The sequence below is a fragment of the Manis javanica genome, chromosome 6 (assembly GCF_040802235.1).
Source record: "Manis javanica isolate MJ-LG chromosome 6, MJ_LKY, whole genome shotgun sequence".
NCBI lineage: Eukaryota > Metazoa > Chordata > Mammalia > Pholidota > Manidae > Manis > Manis javanica.
Genome location: NC_133161.1, coordinates 4718448 through 4743316, shown reverse-complemented (window position 1 = coordinate 4743316; position 24869 = coordinate 4718448). Strand labels below are relative to the sequence as shown.

Sequence of the window (24869 nt, the reverse complement as noted above, 5' to 3'; positions counted from 1 at the left end):
CCAAACTGTAGCTTAAAAGCTATTTAGTTCTCAATTCTAGAAAAGCTGTATCTGATCACAAGCATGTGGCAGAGCTGATAAAAGAACCTAATTCTTTGGGCTGCTGGTCTAAGGATTTTTCTACTGTGCCAACCATTTTAGAAAATGAATTCAATTGATATTTTCTAGACATTCTATGGGGATATTTCTGGGTATTGCTGAAGAACTCTAGAGGTTAGTCGCACCAGTCATTAGGTCTCATGTTATGTCCAAAGTTGTATGTTTCCATTTTCTTTAACATAACCCTTTCTGACCATCTGAGTGATGTATTTCATCATTAAATATTGTTCTTATAAACAATCTGAATATTGTTTTCAGTGAAAGTCTTAATTTCCTACTTTCTTAAAACTGGGATATATGATCTTGATCCATTAGAACAGTGATTCTCAAACTGTAGCATGATCACCTAAAGAGCTGGTTAAAATACAGATTACCAGGCCCCAGCCCCAGGGTTCTGGGTTCAGTAGGTCTGGGTGGTCCTGAAGATTTGCATTTTGAAGTTCCTAAGTGATTTCGATCAATGAATTAAACAAAAGAGTCATGGCAAGTATAAGATTTATAGATTGTGTACATAAGATTTATATTACATTTTTTGTGGTATTATTTATAATAAAACTTGGAAACTACAAAAATGTCCAATGTAAGACTTTTAAAATAATTTCACATACAATGAAAGAAGCAAGTTATCCTAACGCTGTGTGTACATGCGTGTGTATATACATACCTGGATCAGTACTGACCAACAAAGTGTCAGAACAAGAAGTGGTTTTTATGCTCTTCTGCTTTTCTATACTTGCCAATTTTTCAATGGTCATATTTACTTTTGTGTAATAAAAAAAGTTGTTAAAAATAAGTTATATTTTAAATACAAAAAAATAATTGAATTCAGCCATGATCAGTATTTTTCCTGTTAGCTGACACCTAGTAATACTTACTTAGCTCAGAAAGACATTACCATCAGAATATTGTTCGGGGCTACTTTTAGGACAAAACATCTTGCCATTCTTCATATAAGGCCAGCATCAGAACTGGTCATCTATGAGACAAAGACTCATTTAACATTAAGTTCTGGCCCCCAACATACACATACAGAAGTCTGAACCCTGTGCTGTGCCAGCTCTGTGTCATTGGGCTAGCTTCCTAATCAGTCTGTATATTAGTTTCTTAATCTGTGAAGTGGGATAATCATACATCATAGGGTTGTTGTGAGGATTAAATGAATTAAGAAAATGTTAGCTATTGTTTGCAAAAAGAAAAGTTCAGCAGTTGCCTATTACTAGTAAACACACATTAATATGTTTTGTTTTTATTATTTCCAGATCTGGATGTGTGGAGGCCAACTCTTTATACTCCCCTGCTCTTGAGTAGGACATATCAATAAACACATCCCAAATCAACCTGCAGTTATAAAAGCTCTGACATATAACAGTCTCAGACTAGTACACGTTTGGCTGGATGAATACAAGGTAAAGAAAACGTCTCCGATTTGGAAAGATGAGGGAGGATACTGAGGGGGACTTGCTCTAAAGAAGTCTTCTATGCCTTTCTAGATAACCATTTGTCTTCTTTTATCTGTTTTCCTTAAATTAGTGGCCTCCCCTCAACCACTCATCCACCTCTCCCAGTTGAACTATTCTCAAGTTACTTCATTCTAAGCTGTTACACTCACACCTTACTTTTTATTTTAATTTCTGGGGGAGCTCAAGTTTCTGAAAAGTAAAGCAACCAACACAATACGTAATATATAGTATTTCAGTTCTATAAAGTGAAAAATGAGTAAAATCAGGCCATATAATCTATGGATGCGTAATCAGATATCAAAGCCAGAGAGAAGAGCAGACATGAATATAGGATAGCATTTACACTAAGGGAAAGGACTTTGATGATCTCCTATTACTTGGGCAAAGGGAAAGGCCAGGCGGCTTCTGGGCCATGTTCTATTTCTTGGCCAAGTCAGAGTTACTGGGGTTGATTTCTCAATAATTCATTAAGTTGCACATTAATATTTTATATACCTTTTGTATGTTTATTATATTTCCTGATTCAAAAATATTTTTTTTAGGAGAGGTCATATAGTACTGGAGTATGAAAAGGAGGCTTTCTAAGCCCATAGTTCCACCCCTCAGTAGTAGTCACAAATTTAGTTTCCTGTTAACATACACATACAGAAGTATATATCCTTTTCTTTTATGTAACTAGATTCACACAATATTTTGTTCTGCAATTTTTCCATATCAGTAATTTTTTAAAATACTTTGAGTCTCTCAAAATCAGAACACAAAAACATATTCTTTTAAATATTTCTTTTGAATGGCTCTCCTACAATTGATCCCATTGATATACCCCATTTATAAACATTGTGATTATCTCAGCTTTTTATTCCTTATTCCTTAACACTGCTGAAATGATGTTCTTTACAGGTATCTTTGTGTGTGCACTTGTGCAGGTATGTCTCTGGGAAAAATCTCAAGACACAGATCACAAGTTAATGCATTTTAAATCCTGATGGATAATGTCCAAGCTGTCCTTCATTCTACCCTGTCACCTACACTATCATCAAATGATATGAAAGTGCCTGTGTCCCCACAATTTTTCCAACCCTGACTTTAATTAAACCTTATATTTCTTTTAACCTGATAGGTTAAAAAATGATATCTCATTGTTCAAATTGTATTTATTTAAGAGATCTTGAACTTATTTTTATGTTTGCTGGGTTTTTTTTCCCTGTGAACTTTGGTCAGATTTCAATAGTTGAACACAAGTAGGACTGAGTAGTTAATTGAGTTTCTCAGAGGATAAAGTGACCAAAAGTTCCATCTAACTTAAAACATAACGTTGGACATAAAACCAATGGACTGTATGACCCGGCACACTGGGAAGTTTAGTGAGTGGCACTGGATAGGAGAGAGCTTCAGACAGGCCACGACAGAGGTGGCACAGAGGGCTCCAAGAAGGCTGGGTTCTGCTTCCCGGGTGCCCAGCAATCACAGTGACTCCTTTGTCCTGGCAGGTCATGGTCTGTCACAGCACACACTGTGAGTGTGCAGGGTGAGTGAACCCCGGGTCCTGTGTGCCTCTCTGCCATCTCTTATAGATGAAATCAAAAGGTTTTTGTGTTTTTTAGTTCAATGATGAAAATACATATTGCTACAAGAGGTTTCATGATTTGATTACAGAAGATTGGTTTGGTTTAATGATATGACTCCTTTCCATTTAGGAGCAGTTTTTTCTATGGAGACCTGGTCTGAAATCTGCTGCCTATGGAAACATTACTGAGCGTACTGAATCAAGGAAATGATTGAGATGCAAGTCATTTCAGTGGTATTTGGATACAATCTTTCCAGAATTGGAAGCATCTACAGGCAGCCTCTAAAAGGAAAATAAATCATTTTCATTAATGAAGGGTTAACAAGTTCCCTATACCTTCAACACAGAGAAGAGTACAAGTTTGGAACACCACGCATGTGAAATACAAAGAGTGATCTACCATAGCAGTGTCTTTTCTTTCCTCCCCTAATGATAGTTCTTCGTACTGTTACTGATCTGCCACTCAGCTTCTGGGATGGCAAGACCTTGAACATTAGAGATGTATTCTGTCACACAGTGAAGACACTATCATACAATGACTGAGGTAAAGAATATTATTTCCAATTATTTGCCACACTCACTTGGTCCTGACAAACCATAGGGAGCTTTTGCCAACTCCACTTCTACCCCACATATATGACCCGGCCCAGTGGCCTTCTCAGAAGGATATTCACAGAGAGCCTTGGTTGGCCCTTACCAGCTTTAGCTCAACTGCATCGAGCTCCTTTCTTGCTGCCAGCGTAGATTCTGGTGCTGACATCTTGCTTGGTTGGGTTCCTGAGTTTCTGATGTCCAGGGCACTTGCCTGGGTGTCCTGGTGCAGCTCTCCAAGTCAGCCTCCCCATTTGTTCCCATTGTCCCATCCCTTCTGTCACTTGGAAACAGTCCCTTTTCCCTGATTCTGACTGCTCTTTTCGTGTCTGTCCCCACCTAGGGCTCCGGCCTACAGCTCTCCTGACACCTCTTGGATTGCATGCCTTGTTGATAACCTATGTTCTGACTTGAGAACTGTTCAGCCAGAATTGGGGAAGCAGCAGCTACTACCCTTTGTGAACATGCTCGCAGATCTCTGAAGTACAGTACTTCTTTCAGATTAGAGGGCTGGCTGTTGCATTCACCCTGGTGAAAGTGGCTAGGAAAGTGAAATATATTTAACTCACGAAGACAAAGAGAATGAGAAAATGGGGAAGGAACATATGGAAAGAAGTAAAAACAAGTAGGGGAGACTTAGGTTCACTAAACATAGCCTATGCGGGAGAACATGTAAGTAGTTTTCAGCAGGAAACAACGTGACTTATCTATCATGTTCATTCAGTCAGCAACTGAGTGGGCCTCCCGGGTCTGTCTAGGTGCTGTGATGGAGCAGGTAAATATCCTGCCCCTCATGGAGCTTGAGTTCTTTGGGATAATATATATAATGTAAGAAAAAAGAACCAATTTATAATCTCTCTATATCTACATATTTAGCAAAATACTCTGTGAAATCTATTGCTAGAAACACATGAGAAAAATTTGTGCTCATATATTACAGATGGCCGGAGTAACTCGACTGAGCCTTTAAAAGGTTAGTCCAAACAGCACAAAATAAGCACTACATTATGATTATATTCTTGGCCCATACTTATACTTTACCTGCTTCTAGGAAGGAATTTAAAAAATTGATTATAATAAATCCATGAATCTATTATAATAGTAAAATACAAAATAGGAATTCTGTAGCTGAAGGAAAAAAATCATAGTAGTATAAATATAAAGTATCTTCTTGAAATAATTTTTTTCTAGTTTTGAAATTTGAGAATTTTTTTTTTTTGGTAAGCATAAAGGAGGATGCTGTAAATACCAGATTTGCCAAAAAAAAAAAAAGTCTTTTTCCTTAGAGCTATAGGCCTAATGTTAAGCCTTAGTTTTCTAATGCATGTAGTTTAGGCACTAGAAATCATGGATAAGTCTTAGAAATGATGTAGCATGTTGCTTAAATAGCTCATCTTGAATATTATCAGTTGACTCTGGAATAGAAAAATCTGAATCAACATTCAAAAATATGGATGTGTAGAAATTAACCCAAACATATATGGTCAATTAATATTTGATAAAGGAGCCATGGACATACAATGGCAAAATGACAGTCTCTTCAACAGATGGTGCTGGCAAAACTGGACAGCTACATGTAGGAGAATGAAACTGGACCATTGTCTAACCCCATATACAAAGGTAAACTCAAAATGGATCAAAGACCTGAATGTAAGTCACGAAACCATTAAACTCTTGGAAAAAAACATAGGCAAAAACCTCTTAGACATAAACATGAGTGATCTCTTCTTGAACATATCTCCCCGGGCAAGGAAAACAACAGCAAAAATGAGCAAGTGGGACTACATTAAGCTGAAAAGCTTCTGTACAGCGAAAGACACCATCAATAGAACAAAAAGGAACCCTACAGTATGGGAGAATATATTTGAAAATGACAGATCTGATAAAGGCTTGACGTCCAGAATATATAAAGAGCTCACACGCCTCAACAAACAAAAAACAAATAACCCAATTAAAAAATGGGCAGAGGAACTGAACAGACAGTTCTCCAAAAAAGAAATACAGATGGCCAAGAGACACATGAAAAGATGCTCCACATCGCTAATTATCAGAGAAATGCAAATTAAAACTACAATGAGGTATCACCTCACACCAGTAAGGATAGCTGCCATCCAAAAGACAAACAACAACAAATGTTGGCGAGGCTGTGGAGAAAGGGGAACCCTCCTACACTGCTGGTGGGAATGTAAATTAGTTCAACCATTGTGGAAAGCAGTATGGAGGTGCATCAAAATGCTCAAAACAGACCTACCATTTGACCCAGGAATTCCACTCCTAGGAATTTACCCTAAGAACGCAGCAATCAAGTTTGAGAAAGACAGATGCACTCCTATGTTTATTGCAGCACTATTTACAATAGCCAAGAATTGGAAGCAACCTAAATGTCCATCTGTAGATGAATGGATAAAGAAGATGTGGTACATATACACAATGGAATACTACTCAGCCATAAGAAGTGGAAAAATCCAACCATTTGCAGCAACATGGATGGAGCTGGAGAGTATTATGCTCAGTGAAATAAGCCAAGCGGAGAAAGAGAAATACCAAATGATTTCACTCATCTGAGGAGTATAGGAACAAAGGAAAAACTGAAGGAACAAAACAGCAGCAGAATTACAGAACCCAAAAATGGACTAACAGGTACCAAAGGGAAAGGAACTGGGGAGGATGGGTGGGCAGGGAGGGATAAGGGGGGGGAAGAAGAAGGGGGGTATTAAGATTAGCATGCATGGGGGGGAGGGAGAAAGGGGAGGGTGGGCTGCACAACACAGAGAGGACAAGTAGTGACTCTACCACATTTTGCTAAGCTGATGGACAGTAACCGTAATGGGGTTGTTAGGGGGGACCTGATATAGGGGAGAGCATAGTAAACATAGTATTCTTCATGTAAGGGTAGATTAAAAATTTAAAAAAAAAAAAAAAAAGAAAGAAAGAAAGAAAGAAAGAAAAGGGGATTACTCGTTAACAGGATAAAACTATTGGTAAATCAAAGATCAATGCATGCTTTAAATATCCTTAATGTTGATCACTTAAAGGGTGTCAGATGATCAGCTATGGAGGTACTCTTTTCTGATAATATTCCTTTCTCTTAATTAAAAAAAAAAAAAAAAAAAAGCAGTTACTGTGTGCTGACCTCCAATGAGTTCTGCACAGTGGTATAGAGGGCATGTCAAAGTGTGGGCAAAGGGTCTGTTTGTTTCTACGCAGAAGATCAAGGCCTAGCTTGGATACCCAGAAAATGAAATAAGATACGATATGAGGAGGAGCTTCCGGCATCAGCACTCTCTGGAGGACTCGTGCCGGGGGATGATCATCAAAAAGCCTCCCCAGGGATCCGGACGATGCTGCGGTTGTGGCTGCATCCAGCCCACCGTCTCCTGGACTTGCCATAAGAAGGAGGAGGGAGATGTCTAGGCTGGCATGTGCATACAGTGAGACAACGAATTTGACTGGATCTGTACTGTTGGAACTCAACCAGGAGTTGGGAGGGGTGCAAGTTGTAGCACCCCAAAATCTCATGACTATAGACTATCTATGGTTAAAAGAACATATGGGATGTGAACAGATCCCAGAAATGGGCTGCTTTAATTTGTCTGATGGTTCAAGTACAGTTGGAAAATATCCATCATATTATAGATAAATTTTCACAAATGCCTAGGGTGCCTAAATGGTTTTCTTGGCTTCACTGGAGATGGCTGGTAATTATAGATTTGCTTTGTTTATGTCACCGTATTCCTATTATGTTAATATGTGTGTGCAAATTAGTTAGTAGTTTAAAACCTATACATACTTAAGGTACTATACAAGAAGATATGTCAAAGAAATAATCAATCCTCCCAAGTTTCCTTCATATGCTACATCTATAGCTTTTCTTCTTCCTTCCTAATTACAAACCTTAAATAGAATTCGTGCCTCATATCGAATTTACCGAGTATCATAATTCCTCCAGGTGGTAAAGATACCTCGAGACAAATGCTGGGCATAGAAGCCACAGGGCATAAATCTGCAAAGAAGTAAAAAGCTAACCTTTGCAAACAATATGGCTTCTCTCTCACTTACCAACTTTACATTTCCCTGTATGGCCCCGGAAGATGACTGGTTAGCCAGAGACGCGTAAGATTCCTCAAGGGAGGAACAACCTAAGACAGGCACAGTCGCAGGGGGGCCATCAGGTGAGAATTTGGGGATCAACAGAGGTGAGGCTCAGAACCTCACCCCCCCTGCTTTGAGAGAAATCTTCTGCATCCGTGGATGTCTTGCTGCCCTTGTCTAGCCTGGATTAATACTTAGTCCATAGGCACACACCTGATCATCTGATCATCTACATTTGCCTTCTTACAGCACTAAACTATGTTTTCTACCTTTATCTTGCATCTACCTACCACTTCAGCATTTTATTAAAAATAAAAATAATAATAATAATAGGAGTAATGTGGGATCAACATAAATCAAATGAATATTCATATTTGACCTGATGGTTTATAGGTCATACTGCATGATCAAAACCGAAAGTTTCTGTGATGAATGCCCTTGTACTGTTCACCATGTAAGAATTTATTCACTCTGTAAGAATTCGTTCACCATGTAAGAACTTGTTCGTTATGCTTCAGAAGATTGGAGACTGACGAGAATTAGGCTTGAGATGGATTAATGATTGTACATTGAGCATTGACCCCCCTATACTGAATTTTATTGTTGTTAACAACCATTTGATCAATAAATATGAGAGATGCCCTCTCAAAAAAAAAAAAAAAATATGGATGTGATTGAAAGAAATCCATACTTGCCTATAGGTGGACGTTTTTTGTTTTCAACTGGAAATTTAAAAATCTACTTGGTATTCTGGAGCCAGTTGGTAAGTATCTACTAACCTGCTCAAGGCTTTTTATAAAACAGTTTTTGGTATGATCAAGTAAGTGCTCAGACAAGCCTCAAATTAAGCCTGTAACTAAAGCATACTTACAGGAATTTACTCTAAGTCACACCCGCATGAAATACGAGCTAACACTGAGCTCTCATTCTGTGTCATACCCCGTGTTAAGTACTCTGCATCGATTACCTCATTTCAGCTACACAACCTCCCAAGTCCTGTGATCGCTATGTCTAGATGAGAGAACTAAGGTTGGAATTTGTCCAGGGTTTTAGGGTTGCCAGACTTTATAAGTGAAATTACAGATGCTCGGTTAAATCTGAATTTTTGATCAACAATTATGTTCTGTGTAAGTATCTTCCACATATTCCATGGAACATATTTATACTACAAAATTATTCGTTTCACCTGAAATTCAAGTTTTAGGTTGTCCTGTATTTCATCTGGGACAAACTAATACAGCCCATATACAAGCCTTATCAGCCCAAACTCAGATTCTGGATTTAACCAGATGGCAACGGTGCACAGAGCATTTTAGCTTCACTTTGTATAACGGTAATAAACTGGAGCTAATCCCAAACCTCAACTGCCGGAATTAAACCACTGAACATCAGTTCGGTGGGTTAGTATAAGCCCTTTGACAGTAACAGATCGAAACTGATGGTTCTTACCCACAGAATGGCAAATATTTAAATGTATGGCATTCAAGGGTCGGGAGGAAGGAGGTGGCGCAGAGGAAGCGCTCGCACCCTGATTACCCTAGAACACTGCTTTCAAACTTTGTAAGAGAAAACAACTGGAGATCTTGGTAGAACGCGGATTTCGGTTAGTCCGCAGGTGCGGCGCCGCGGCGCCGGGCCTCCCTCGGCGGCCCGGACCAGCGACAGGTGAGCTGGCGCGGCTTCCCGCCGCGGCGGCGGCCCCACGCATTCGTCTCCTGCTGCCTCGGCGCGCAGGGCTCTCCACAGCCGCTCCGAAGGTACGCCGCCCCGCCCTGTAACTCGAACCGACGTTTCCTCACCCCAAGTGCGGCTGACTCAGTAAATTTAAGAGCATTTGTCTCTAACGACGCCTTCCTATCGGCGTCAAGACGCCGAGGGCCGCCGGCAGCTCGCGAGAGCGTCTCGGACGGCCGCAGACCCGAAGCCGGCGCCCGGCGCAGGGTGACGTCATCGGCGGGCGGGGCCGGCCGCTCGTAGCCGGTGACGTCATCGGCGGGCGGGGCCGGCCGCTCGTAGCCCCTGCGGGCGTGCGCGCTAGCGCGAAGGCTGCGGCCGGCCCTGCGCAGCGCGCTGCGGCTATTCCGAGGCTGCTCCGCCAGCCGTGGCCGAAGCGGCTCGGACCCGGGCTGTGGCGGCAGGGAGGATGCCACAGCCCGAGTCCCTGAGCGCCGGTGTCCTGCGCTGCCGGCGTCGGGGTGAGTAGCGCGCAGCCCGGCGGCGGCGGCGGCGCCTGACCCGCGCGGCCTGCGTCCGTCCCCTGAGCGCTTCCGGCGAGAGGCTCCGGCGGCGCGCCCGGCCCGGCGCCGCGGCCCCTGCAGCGGGGGCCTGCGGGCCCTGGCGCGGGCGGTGTGGGGGGGGTCCGCTCGCAGCCCTTCGGGGGATGGGGGCCCGGAGACGCCGCGGGGAAGTGGCCGCGGGACCGCGGGCGGCCTGGCGGCGCGGGGCAGCCGCGGAGATTCAACCTGCGGCCCCGCTGGTGCTTCTGAAGTGAAGGCCGGGCCCGTGCGGCCCAATCTTTCAAACAAAAAAAGAGCCTAGAATGGTTATGGAAAATTTCAACCATGTGAAAGCTGGAGAGAACTGAATAATGCAGCCCCCGGTAGTCGGCCCTGTTTCCACAGTATCAGGCAGTCCACATTTCCCTGAAAAGTCTCAAAAAATTTTTTTCTTTCTTTATGGTTGGCTGGTGCCAGATTTTAACCAGGTTCACACATGGCATTTGGCTGATGTGCCCCTTCAATGCCTCTCTTTCTTTGCAGGGCACTTCGGTAAATGGGGTTGTCTTGTGTAATGTCCCTCATTCCTAAAATCCTTGCCGTTTGAATAAATATAAAAATACCAAGTCCTATCCTCCAGTTCAGGTAAACTTCACCCTTTGACGAATATTAGTGTGCTCGCGAGGACTGGCTTTATTTTTATCATCAAAGAAGATTTGGTCCAGTATTCTTTTTTACTCGCTATTACGAAAATGGATGGTTTTTCAAATGAAAAGTGAAATTGCAACTTTGAGGGTGCCTTTCGTACTACTGTGCACGGACAAAATACTTCAGTGCTAACCTCCTCCCTCAAATAACAGGGTTAGGCCAGGCTTTTCAGATTTTTTATTTTTTAACTCGATTCTTCCCTTTTACCCAGAAATACTGTGTTTTGAGGTCTACTCTGCCTTAAGAAAAATAGAAGGTTCAGAACCTCTCTGCCCTCCATGGCTATCAGTTGAGCTTTTGAAATTAAACGTCCACACTTTTCACATCTCTTGACAATTTATGTGCTGTTCCTTGCAATTTGGATTTTTTCCCCTTTAATTATAGCAAAATATACACAACATGAAGTTTGTCATATTAACCATTTTTAAGTGTACGATTCATCTGCATTAAGTACATTCACGGTGTTGTGTCCCCATCACCGCTGTCTTTCCAAAACTTACTCATCACCCTAAACAGAAACACCCCAAACAGTAACCTTTAAGCGGTAACTCCTCATTCCCCTTCTTCCAGCCCTTTTCTGTCTCTGTGAATTTGACTTAGACACCTCATGTAAGAATTATACAGTATTTGTCCTTTTGTGTCTGACTTATTTCATGTAATGCTTTGAAGTTTCATCCATGTTACAGAATATATTAGACTTCATTCCTTTTTATGACTGAATAACAATTCCTTTGCTATTCCAGTGCATGGCTATATCAGTTTATCTGTTCATCCAGTTGATTGATGGACACTGGGTCGTTTACACCTTTTGGCTACAGTGAATAGTGCAACTGTGAATGAATAATTACAAATATCTGTTTGAGTATCTGTCGTCCCTTCTTCGGGGTATATACCTGGAAGTGGACTTGCCAGGTCATATGGTAAATCTGTGTTCAGCTCTTTGAGGAAGTAGCAAAACCTTCTCATTTTAAAAACCCCTGTCTTGAAGACCTTCAAGCCTTAACTAATTGTTAAATCTGATGGCCCCATCTCGATTCCCCCTTGCTTGACCTCTGTAAATCTGTGTGACTGGCAACTCGTGTAGCTGGTCAGTTCATCCTCTCGAGGTTCTTCATTTTGTGATCCTTTTCAGGTCCTTCATAGGCTCTGCCTTCTGTACAACGATCCTTAAATGTGCATGTCCTCAGAGGTTCAGCGTTTGTGCCCTGATCCATTTTGCACTTTTCATTAATAAAACCCCCTGCTGTTATTTCCATGTAATTTAAATGGTAATTATGATGTTTATTTTACATTTCTCTCTGAGGCTTATATTTCAGTTTCGAGCTATGGGCACTTAAATGTCAGTGTTCTCTCGAATGCAACATGTACAAATACTGTTACTCCTCCCAAACCTCAATGCCCAGTCACAAGTGCCCCCAGTCACTAATACTTGAAAGCTGGGTGTTATTTTTATTTCTCCTTTTGTCCCTTAGGGGCCCATGTTCTGTCACGATAAGTGCAGATAGTTCTGCCCCTGATCCTCCTTTCCACTCACTTCCACAGCTCTGGATGGAGCCATGATTGTCTCTTGCTGGAATTTTTCTAACTGGATTCCCTAGTTCCAGATTTTTTTTTCTCTGCTGCAAACCGTTTTACACACTGCTGCTAGCATTTTCTTCCTAAGATAGATTTGCTTAAAGACACTAGCTCTCTTTTGTATGCAATTCACATTAATTCTTCACATCCTCTGGGTCAGAACTGCAGCCTGTTCTTATAGAATTAATCACCTTCCACTAGCCTTATCCAGCCTACATGTATCCATTATAGCCAACCATTCTACTTACTATTCTATTTAAAGAACTAAAAACAAGTTCTGTTTTAAAAACAAATGCATACTTATGATTTCCCAAGACTGGAACTCTGTGCTTAAAATATTTCAGTACTTGACTATCAAAGTCTTAATCTTTAAAGCCAGACTTAAATCTCAACTTCTATAATAAATTTTCTTCAAGTTTTCCATGCAAAATTTTTTCTTCTTCATACTTGTTCCTGTATAGTTTGCTTATGCCTTTATTGTAGCACTTTTTAGAGTTTGCTTTAAGATATGCCTGAGTTTTTCACCTGATTTATTTTTCCTTAGGATTTCTGTGCTTAGAGAAAGTGAGATTATTGATTGAAGGGCATAAAGGTTTTTAAGGCTTCTGTGCCGTTGTCAAACTGCTTTTTAAAAAGGCCCTGCAATTTATAATTTCATCATTGCTAAATGTATCCTTTAACTACTTACACTTCAGTATTACAAAAAAATTTTTGCTAATTTGAGAGTTAGAAAAATAGTACCTTATTTTTATTTGCATGTCTTTACTAATTATTGAGACTGAACACTTTTCCATATGTAGTCCCAAGATTCATCCAAGTTGTTTCATTTATCAGTAGTTTGAAAAATGCTGGTATATAGAGTCCCAGTCCCGGTCCCAGTGTTACTGGCAGACACTAGAACAAGGTCCTTGGTCCTTGTCTTTACGTGTTAAAAGAATTTAACACTGAGACTTAGGAGTATGCAAGCAAGCAGTGTACTTTATTAGAGAAATGAGAAAACAAACACCTTGACAGACCAAGGTGGGCTGCTCAAGAGAGAGTCAGCCCTGAGAAGAATCAGGGTGGCTTCTACTACGGGGAGTGAAAATGTTTATACATTAGTTACTAGGTCACCTAGCATGAAGAGGGAGGGTTTCAGTTAGCACGTGTGCAGTTGAGTTACATACATACATGTGTGTTGCAACATCATCTCATGTAGTACTAGCATATAAAATCACCCACGGGTGGAAAGTTTATAATAAAGGCAACTATTGGACACCAAACACCAAATTTTCTTTATGTGTGTGTCACAAGTTGTGTCTTGGTCCATTGATTATCTGACCATGGGGTCTCTGAACCTAGGACATAGTGGCTGTAAAACTTGTTAAAACAGTAGATTGACCTTAAAAACAAGACTTACTGGATCCTTATAGAGCCAGTGGTCTGAGTCACAAAGCATTTTGTGAGGACTTGGATATGTGGGGTTGGATGTTGTCTGTTTTTTTCCCCTACCCCTCTCTCCAGCATCACAAGATAGAACTGGGTTTCTCAAACTTTGCCCTGTTGACATCTGGGCCAGATAATTCTTCGTTGCTGGGAACTGTCTTGTGTGTTACAGGAGATTTAGCAGCATCCCTGGCCTCAACCCACCAGATGCTTGTAGGATTCCTCGAGATGTGACAACCAAAAACATTTCCAGACATTGTCAGAAGACCCTGGGGTTGCCAAATTTTCCCAGACATTGCCAGAGATCTCAGCCCATGGCTGAGTAGAGTAGAGAGAATGAACTTGAGCTATGAGACTGTAAATTCACTCTCACAGTCCACCCTTTGAACATTGTACATCTATACACATTCTTCACACATTTCTGTGTAAACATTCTGTTATTTAAAGATTAGATTATAAAGTTGACCTCCAGTGAAACTTGTTAGTTTAATAGTGAGGAAGGAGAAATGAGGAGAAAATAGTTAATTTATACAAATAGCCACACATAAAACCCAAGCATGTGATTAGAGGGTGGGAACTGGCAGCCCCCAGCCCGAAGCCCTTGGGAAGGGAGAAGGCAAAGGGGCTGGAAGTTGAATCAGCCAGTAGCAGTAACTTGGTCATGACTGCAATGAAGCCCTCACAAAAACCCACGAGAAGAGCGTTTTGCGCTGGTTCTCTCTTTTGCCTCCTGCTTCTCTGTTGGAGCTTCCATTTCTTGGAGGACCGGAACCAGAATCCTTCCACTTGCCATCGAGCCAGGTCCCAAGCTCCACGAGGATGGAAGCTCCTTTATTTGGAACCTTGCTCTATGTGTCTCTTCATCTGGCTGTTGTATGCTTTATTAAATTGGTAAATGTAAGTGCTTTCCTGAGTTTTGTGAGCTGAGGTAGCAAATTAATGGAACCTAAGGGGGAGGTCGTTGGAACTTCCAATCTGTAGCTGGTGGGTCAGAAGCACAGGTAACAAACAGCCCAGGGCTTGCAACTGGCAGCTAGGCTTGTGGGATGCAGCCCTTAATTAACCTGGGGAGTCTGGTGCTGTCTCCGGGCAGATAGTGTCGGACTTGAGTTGAATTCTCACACCCTGCTGGTATTTGAGAATTGCTGGGTGTCCTGTGTGGGAAAGCCCCCTTCCATGTACAGTTTAATAAAGGGTACTGTAAAAGATACAAGTCAGTAGCCAGATGAAGAGATACGTAGGGCAGATAGTGTCAGAATTGAGTTGAATTCTTGGACACCATCCATTCTGGCCTCCAATTTTTTTTTCTTTTTTAAATAAACTTTTTATTTTAGAATTGTTTTAGATTTACAGAAAATTGCAAAAATAGTACTGACAGTTATATATGTGTGTGTGTGTGTGTGTATTATATCTCCCATAGGGAGTTTCTCATTAACATACATTAGCATAGTGTGTTATCACAATTAATTAACTAATATTGATACACTGTTATTATTAACTAACATCCATACTATATTTAGATTTCCTTAGTTTTAACCTAATGTCCCTTTTCTGATCTAAGGACATTAGGTAAGAACTGTGGGTCCCGTCCAGGATGCCACATTGCAGTTAGTGATCATTATCTCCTTAGACTCTTGGCTTGACAGTCTCTCAGACTTTCCTTGTTTTTGATGACCTTGACAGTGTTGAGTAATAATGGTCAGGTACTTTGTAGAATGCCTATCAGTTGTGATTTGTCTGATGGCTTTCTAACAAGTAGATTAGAGTATGAATTTGGGGGAGGAAGACCACAGAGATAAGATACCATTCTCATCACACCGTATCAAGCAAGGGTACATACTATCATCATGATGTTAATCGTAGTCACTCAGCTGAGGTAGTGTCTGTCAGGTTTCTTCACTGGAAGTTACTCCCCCCAGTGTACTACTTAGGTACTCTTTGAAAGGAAGTCCCTGTACATAGCCCACACTTAAAGGATAGAGGTTATGCTCTGCTTTTTTGAGGGCAAAGTATCTAATAAGTTACTTGGAATTCTTCAGGGAGATCTGGTGCATTCTACCTTATTATTTATTCAGTCATATCAGTATGAACTCAACAGATATCCTATAATCTGGGTTATAATGTGATATAAATTTATATGCTGCTCAAAGTGTTCTAGCTGTGGCCATTGTGAGCTCTGGCAGTTGGTTCCATCTCTTCGTTTGACATGACCCCATCATTGTGGGTGTTTTTTTGCTTTGTAGTGCTTCCTTTATGGCTCTACAAGATGCTGCAGGCTCATTTGTATATTTCCTGCTTCTGTCCTAGAATCAGTCATTTCTGAATGCAGCCTTGGTTCCTTTTATTGGAGAATGCTATTAGAAACCAAGATTTAGGTACAAGATGTGCTTGTTTAATGTTAATAGAGTGTTATTCTTCTAGGTCTCTGACAAGGAAATGTATGTGTACATACTAACTTGTGTATATAGCCTTCTTCCTTTGCTTATCTATAACCTTCCACTCCAACAGTAAGAAACTTGATTTCCACTATCCATTTACTTATGTAGTTCTAGTATACATATATAGTGTTTTGCAGAATTGTTAATCCATATTTCCTTGGGAAACAACTTTATTAACTAGAGTGCAGTGCATATGTCCAGTTCCATTTACCATTAGTCTTATAGACTGAGTCATTTCCAAAGTTAAGTAAGTACCTTTCCCCTCGATTCCCTCCAGTGATGTGGTTTCATACATTTGTAATACAGTTAGATTCCCCCCCCACCCACAATTTACATTCTATTCTAGAATCCCTTGAGCTCCTAAATTATTTTTAAAAATTTGAATACATTAAGGTTCACTCTTTTGTTAAAGTTCCGTAAGTTTTGACAAATGGCACAGTGTGATGTTATCTACTTCTAAATACCATACAGAAAAGTTTCACTACCAAAAAAAAATTCCATGTGCTTCACCTATTTAACCCTCACCCTCTCCACCCTTTCTGCTCCTGGGAACCATTGATGTGTTTTATCATTGTAGTTTCACCATTTCCATAATGTTGTATAATTGGAATTGTACAGAATGTAACCTTTTTAGTCTGACTTTCACTTAATAAAATGCACCTCACATATCTTTGTGTGGCTTGGTGGGTTTTTTGGTTTTGTTTTGTTTTTGGTAGAATACTGTGCCATTGTCTGGATGTAGCACAGTTTATCCATTCACCTTTTGAGGAATATCTTGGTTGCTTCCAAGTTTTGGCACTTATGAATAAAGCTGCTGTAAATGTTTGTGCAAGTTTGTGTGTGTGTGTGTTTTGGTAGTTTTAAAAGGAACTGGTCCATTTCATCTCATATTTGTAGTTGTTTGTAGAGTTAGTTGTTTGTAGTATTTCTTATCTTTTTAATATCCATTGATTAATAGTGATATTCCTGCCTTTGTTTCTGATGCTGGTAAATTGTGTGTGTCTTCTCCCCTTTTTTTAACTGGGGGTAGCCTGCATAGAGGTTTATAAATTTTATTGATATTTTTAAAGAACTAGCTTTTGGTTTCACTGGTTTTTCTCTTGTTTTTCTGTTTTCATTTTCATTGGTTTTTGCTCAAATTTTTATTTATTTTGTTCTTGTATCCTTAAATTGTCCTTTCTCTGGTTTCATAAGGCAGAAGCTTAGGTTATTGATTTCAGATCTTCTTTTCTAATATATTCATTTAAGGCCATAAATTTCCCTCTAAGCTCTTGTGTTGCATCCTACAAATTTTGATAAGTTGTACTTTAATTTAGTTCAAAATATTTTTAAATTTTTCTTGAGACTCTTTAACTTCCAGATATCTGGGGAATTCTTTAGCTTTTTATTACTGATTTCTAGTTTAATTCCATTGTGATCAAGAACACACTTTGTGTGATTTCTAGCCTATTACATTTGTTAAAGTGTGTTTTATGGCCCAGAATGTGGTCTGCATTGGGGTTGAGCTAGAGAAGAATGTGTATGCAGCAGTTGTTGAATGGAGTTTTCTATAAATATCAGATAAGAAGTTGATACATAATATTGTTCAGGTAATTTATTGTTAATTTTCTGTCAGCTTGATCTATCAATTACTGATGGTGTTCTTGAAGTCTAATGAATTTGTCTCTTTTTCTTTTAATTTTCTTCAGTTTTTGCTTAATGTGTTTTGCTACCTTCTTGTTAGATGTATTCACATTTACGACCGTTAACGCCTTCTTGGAGAATTGACCTTTTATTATCATATAATGACCCTTTTTATTCCTGATTACCAAAGTTTGCTTTTTCTGAAATTAATACTGCAGCTTGATTGTGGTTAGTGTTAGCATGGTATATCTTTTCCTCCCTTTACTTTTAATATATCTGAGTCTTTACATGTAAAGTCAGTTGCTTGTACACAACTTCAGCTCCTCCTGTATGTCTCAGGTCTGGCATGTATTGTAAGACCCCTGCTCAAATGGCTTGCATCTTACTGAGTGAGGCAGCAATATTCGTCAATATGCCAAATTGCTGGAGATATGTTTTCAGGGCTTGGGGAACTTTACCAAATTCATTATTTGTTAAACACCCCAAGGTATTGAGGGATTTTATTAGAGGTACCCTAATAGAGTCCCTGGACTTGCTGCTTTGAGGGTGCTCCCAAATGCATCGAGCCACCAGGACAGGAGACACAGACAAAACACAAAAGGGGATAAACTCTGGGGAAGAGACCTTTCCCCTGTCCCCAGCCTCTAGAGCCCACAGGGATAAGGAAGGAGCCTTATCCTACACACCATTCTTAGACTTTATGCAGTAACATGCAAATCCTCCACCTTTTATTGAGAAGAAGCCCACAGCAAGCCTTACAGCTGGCACAAAGGTCAATTCATCAAGCCCCCCGCCCTGGTTCCCCAGACTCCTAGGTAGAAGCACTGGCCACTATGGACAACACATCCTGTATGGAATCTGTGGACTACACATGGCCCTTCCTGGCCACCTATGGGCTGCTGGACCAAATGGCTGCTCTCCACAGCCACCTGCTGCACCCCTTTAGAACATCAAATTCTGGCTGCTTATTGGGCTTTGTTAGAAATGGAGGTCGTCATGGGAGTTGGGCCTGTTTTACTGCATACCCCTGTTATGTCAAGGGTTGCCTCTCAACAGCAGCTCGGCACAGCTATAAATTCCTTTGTGCTGAGGTGGAAATGGTACCTTCAGGAATGGGCTCACCCTGATATGACCAGCCTTTCTAGATTACAGGAGCATGTGGCTTTCCTACTCCTCAGGCCCTGCTAATGACTGTGCAGAGTGCCATTGCCCATGACAGGCCTCTTGTCCATATTTTTGCTGACTCATGGGCAGTTGTTAACAGGCTAGCAGCTTGTTCAGGCCAATGGCAGTGGGACAGCTTTCACAGTCGAGGCCACCTCATTTGGATTTATGACTTATTACCATTTTGAATGAACCGGATGCAGAGGTCCAGGTCTGTTGGTATTGTATCTAGAGTTGATGAAATCATTTAGGGGGTTTAGTGTCGCGTGCCCTGTCCTCGCCGGCAAGAACAGCATGCAACAACAGCAGGATTCTTCTGCAGAAAGCTTTATTCTTCAGCTCTTTGTGAAACAAATGAGTTGGGCAGGACCCAGAGGGGAAGGAGAGGCTTGCTTATATAGTTCTCATGCTCTGACCTGGTTGGTGCGGCTCCATATGCCTTATTAGCATAACCATTTGGTGGGTCTCATTGGTCCTTATGCCAAGGCGCAATTAGCATGTAGTTTAGTGGTGTGGGATGATTTATCATTAGGAAGTTCGGGGCCTTCCGGCTGCCCTGCATTGGGCGCTATTTTCTGAGCGCGGCTGCCAACATCTCCCCCTTTTTTGTCTAACAGAAGCTCAAGGCGGAACTTGCCAGCAGAGGTGGAGACAGAGGCCTGACCTCCATCATACTTCCTGATGCCCCCTTTTTGGAGAGGGGTTCTGGGCATCTACCCCTATGCAGTCAGGCATGCCTCTCAGAGGGGTCCAAGACCTCTTGCAGTGCTTTGCCTCGCATCCTCTGGCTGGCGTTGGGACCGCTTGGTACAAAGGGTTTGGACCCTTTTTCTCAACCCTCTTGCACCATGAGCTTCTTAAAGAAAGCTGTGATTAAGCATTGAGGTTCTCGGGCCTGGTGCAGTGCCACATGGGCTCAGGGTGCAAGAGCTACCTCAAGCTAAAGCCGAGCTTCCTTCTTAAGCATGTTGAGCCACACTTGGGGAGAGGCGCCAACGTCTATCGCCATTAGGGCTTGAGCAAGGATCACCTTGTCCTGCTTATGTTGGTTGCGGAGTCTGCATAACAACCAGAGTAAGAGCATGAGACCTCCAAGCAGGAACACGCCTATCCCAGCCATGCCCGCCCACTCCTTGACGTGGGAGAGAGCTCTGAGGAACCAGGAAGAGAGTCTTTCCGCTACGGAGATATCTAGACGGGTGGAGTTGATGTGATAATTTCTCGCTGCAGTTCTTCTAGTGCTCCATCGAAGTCCTGGGACCAGTTTCCTGAAAGATACTGGGACAGGCCTCGTGACAGATTAGTGAAAGCATTTAATACTTCTGTTAGTGATCCTGGCTTGTTTGTGGCTCTGTAATATGGCTGCGGCTAGGCCCGCGTTGGTGAGTGGTCCTCCTATTTCTCTACAGGCTTTCAACCAAGCGTGTATCCCTTTCTGTTTCCAGGGTGTTATCGCCTGTCTGCATTCCTTGGTACATTGTTCAAATACTAATTGCTCCACTAGGGGCATTGCTTGTTCCTGATCTCCAAATATTCTGCCTGCGGCCTCCATCATACGAGCGACAAAGTCAGAAAATGGCTCGCTCGGCCCTTGAATAATTTTTGTTAAATTGCCTGACACTTCTCCTTTGTTGGTGAGGGCTTTCCATGCCTTGGCGGCGCACGTGTTTATTTGTGCGTATACCTGTAAGGGGAAGGCGGTCTGGTTGGCTACCCACTGTCCTTGGCCCGTCAGCATATCATATGACCACGCAGGCTGTCCTTCGGCCGCGTTTGCGCGTGCCTGGGTCATACTGATATCATGCCACAATGCCTTCCATTCTATGTATTGCCCCATACTAGAAAGGCATGCCTTAGTTACATATTGCCAGTCTGCGGGTGTCATGGCTGTCTCTGTTAATCTCTCAACTTGTGCTATGGTATAGTTAGCACTGACTCCATAAGCCCGAACGGATTCTGCTAACTCCTTAACTTGTTTATGGCTCAGGGGCTGGTGAGAGCGTACGCCATTATCCTCAAATACAGGAAACATTTGTCTAATTGCCTGAAGAGTATCTGGTTGGCAAAAGGAGAGTGCGCCACTCACGTAAGGTGGTGGGGCAACGGGCGTCGGGGGACACCCTGCTTTCATTTTTTCCTTGGTCCGCTTTTCAACTTTGCTGGTTCCCTTACTTCTGCACTCTGCGGTTTTATTCTCTTCCCCTTCCTCTGCGGACGTTAATTCCTCCTCAGATTCCCTATTGGAGAGTTGGAGGTCCCTCAACTCTTTCCAGGGGTATTTACTATTTTCTCCGAGGCGATCGTCACTCACTTCTCGGGGCTCTTTCGCTTTTGCCCTAGGCGGGCTTTCTCCCTCACTCTGAGGTTTCTTTACCTTCGTTTTTGTGGCCTTTTTTCGGCCACACGCGCTCTCTGTTTCCCGTTCCGTTTCTGACATGCTCTCTTGGATATCTGTCAATGCTCTCTGACCTTCTTTTATTACCTTTTCACATCTCTCATCTTGCAGACAAGCTCTAATCAGTTTCCAGAGGGGCCTGGTGCCTCCCCTCAGGCTACCCTCCTCCTCCTCTCTATCAAGATCTTTCCCCAGTTTGTCCCAGCTCGGGATTGAGAGGGACCCTGAACAAATGAACCAGGGGGCCACACGGTCTATCTCCTTCACAAAAGATCCTAAGACTTTGCTGGAGACCTTCAAGTTTCGCTCTTTGAGAGCTGTCTGCAGCGCCGTGACTAATGACGGTGCATTCCCCATGGTGCCTCCTTATTTACAGAGAACCATCAACCATCATCCTAAAAAGCAGGGGCCTCTCGGAACTTACCCCTCCGGGCTTTCTTCTGACCTGCATTCTATCTCATATTTAGTGCCTGATAATGATTTCAAGCTACATTGCCTGATAGCATTTGCTTTCAATTAGCATGTAGTTTAGTGGTGTGGGATGATTTGTCATTAGGAAGTTCGGGGCCTTCCGGCTGCCCTGCATTGGGCGCTATTTTCTGAGCGCGGCTGCCAACAGTTTAGCAAATCTTAAATGCTGAAATTGAATTAAGGTGATCTCAGATTGCTGGTGACCCCAGGCACCGACCAGACAGCCTCCCTTCAGCACCGTGGTCGTGGTGTCTCTGCTGGGCGGCTGATCAGAGGCCTCTCCCTGGAGAAGGGCATGCTGACTCAGGAACAGCGGGATGTCTAGGGTGCAAATGCAGTCCCTGTTAATATGGACAGCTGAACATACTGTCATTCTAGGGGAGGGTAACCCATATCTCTTTTAAACATAAAATAAGTTTATGTTTAAAAAACCACTCGATGACTTATGTTTTTCTAAAGAATGGCAAACAGGCAGTCATTGGTCTCTTCCTTTCCAGGTGGTATAACAAAGAGATTAAGGACATTGGTCTGACATCAGATGACCAGGACTCACATGTCAGTTTCTCCTCTCCCTAGCTATGTGTCTTTAATGCAAGTTACTTAATTTCTCTAAGATCAAGAGGAGAAAAGCCTTGTTCTTTCCCTATCTATTTTACACTCTAGGCTAGTACTTTGTTCTTCTTCTGTTAGTCTTACTTTGCATACTTGACTAGTGTATCCCCATATACTAACAATATGTTGGCAGAGTAAAACACTTACTAGCCATGGTTTAAGGTGGTCATCTCCACTAGTATTCTTTGGGCCCTGGGACCCTGCTGGCTGTAGAAGGCCGTGTTGACCGTGGCTTTACATTGGCTGTGCTGAAAACCATTTTAGTTGCTCACTTGTTTGGATATCTCTTAACACTTATTTCTATCAACCAGTTTTTCTAGTGATCATTTGTTTCATCTTCATCTGATGTACTTTGGGTTTATCTCCCTTTTTATGGGCAGAAGAGGAGTGAGAGAACAATTTTCATAGTTGTGGGATGTAAGTGGTTACTTACTATTCATTTTATGGGCCTCTATCAGAAGTTGCATTTAGGAAGCTGGTCAGCAGAGTTTTTACAATTTTTGAATTTGAATTTCTTGGGTGGGAGACATGCCCTGCTACTCTTAGGTTTCCTTTCTCTGGCTGATTCATTTATCTGCTTGGCTTCTGACAACATTTGATTTTATGACCCCTATGTTGACATGATACTATCTGTTTTTGTTGGTACTCAGAAAAAACAGCAACTAGGGCATTTTCTGAGCTTGTCTGGCGGTCTTGGACACATGGAGTCAGAAATGAATTGAAATATGACAGATCAAATAAATAGAATGCATAGTTAGAAAGATTTTGCATGTAATGATCCCATGAATAAATGTTTGTTAAGAAGGCCCTCATGAGACTGTGGTCACTTTATCCTTTATAACCTTGCATAGGTCTCAACTGGGAGAGTTGCTACCTTCTACTTGGACATTTGGTCAGAGAGAGGAGTAAGGGTAACGGCCAGCCTCCATCGGCCCATATTCACTGCCCCACCAGGTGTCCCAAGTTTGGTTATTTTAGGTGCTTTGTCGTGGTGTCTGTCCTTTTAGTTTCCTCTTCTTTAGCATTTCATTGAATTTGCCTCATTCTCCCATAATTACCTTACGGTTTTCTTCTGTGTTTGAGATATAATATATAGATAATACATGTGTTTATGTTCTTTCTGATTTTCTTATAGAGAGTAGATTCATAAATATCTGAGGGATATCAAAGGATTGTTCCCAGGCAGCATATGATGTCTGGAATTTGCTCTGAACCTTCTCTAATTCAGTAATCTCCTTATTTGTAATTACAAAATACATTGGGGCCATGTTTTCTTCTAGTCTTTCAGAGTAGATAAGAAATGAGAAAGAATAATGTGACTTTTGGGTTGTCATCACCTGGTAATTTCACAGGAGTATGTAGGAAAGGCTCTGTAGTCAGTCAGTATTTGTACTCACATGACTGTAGCTGATTCAAAATATGAACGAGTCTACTTTGTGGAAAAAGATAACAAATGTTTGCTGTTTGACAATTTGGAATACAGCATATACTGGTAAGAAGATAGCTGGAAACTACTGAAAGGTAATTTCTTCACATTTAAAGATTGACATTTTAAACTACATTAAATATTGCAAAAATTACTTTGTACTGAAGGAGAGTGAAAGCTGTTCTGTTTATCAGGTAGTATTGTCTTGAGAGTCCTGTGCTTAAAAAAAAAAAGACATTGGGTGTATGAATTTTAGACTGGATAAGGACTTATAGGGAAAAACAGCTTTTCAAATTGTGCTTTCAGAATATTTGTTTAGTATTCAAATTTTACTCTCAAATTTTTGACAAATTAATGAAATTAAAATATTCCTTTTAGTGTGCTAAAATCCCCTTTGCTTCTGAGGTTAATAGGAAAAGCCATCACATTACTTTCAAAGCCTTGAAATATTTAATCCTCTTTGAATTTGTTCTTATATTTTTAAGTTGTTTTTCCTAAAAAATTTTTTACCTTGATTATTAAAGAAATACTCTTTGTAGAAAATGTTTTAATAAACTTTATAAAAAATGTTTTAAATAAAATTATTCATAATACTAATCTGAGTCTGTTAAATTTATTTTTTGGTTGCCAATAGCAGTATAATATTTTATAGTGTTTAGGAAAGATTAAAATAAGTGGAATATAGAGCAAAACAGTAGTGTTGTGATTACAGGTAGTTTTTAATTTTTTAGCTTTTTGCTTATCTGTATTTTCTGATTTTTTTAAGTGTAACAGCAGACCTTAAAATACTAATCCCCAGCATGGTGCCTGGTGTATATACTCTATTTTGTTCCCAGTATTAACCTTTTCTTTAGGATTATTTAATGATATACAGAAGAAAAGTGTTGGGTTGTTTAGTACCTTTAATAGGCCATGACTGAAAGATTAATGAATGATTAAAGTATCATCTGTAGAGTGACCTTGCGTTGTAGCAGGCACTGTCTTAGTGGTTTTACCTAATTTAATTA

The 24869-nt window shown here is 41.2% G+C and overlaps 2 protein-coding genes across 7 annotated transcripts in view; both read left to right on the top strand.

Annotated features, from left to right (window-relative positions):
• Positions 1–3521, top strand: part of GALNTL5 (polypeptide N-acetylgalactosaminyltransferase like 5) — a 54160-nt gene extending 50639 nt beyond the window's left edge. Inside the window, 2 exon segments of the mRNA XM_073239851.1 lie at positions 1359–1505; positions 3257–3521. Coding sequence (XP_073095952.1) covers positions 1359–1505; positions 3257–3412 — 303 coding nt within the window. The 3' untranslated portion in view covers positions 3413–3521.
• A 6286-nt stretch (positions 3522–9807) lies between these two features.
• GALNT11 (polypeptide N-acetylgalactosaminyltransferase 11) overlaps positions 9808–24869 on the top strand; it is a 58895-nt gene continuing 43833 nt past the window's right edge. Inside the window, exon 1 of one of the 6 annotated variants that reach the window (XM_073238186.1) lies at positions 9808–10004. The gene's annotated coding sequence lies outside the window, so the exon portion shown is untranslated. The remainder of the gene's footprint in view (positions 10005–24869) is intronic. The other 5 variants (XM_073238185.1, XM_036999352.2, XM_036999351.2 and 2 more) reach the window with 5 other exon arrangements.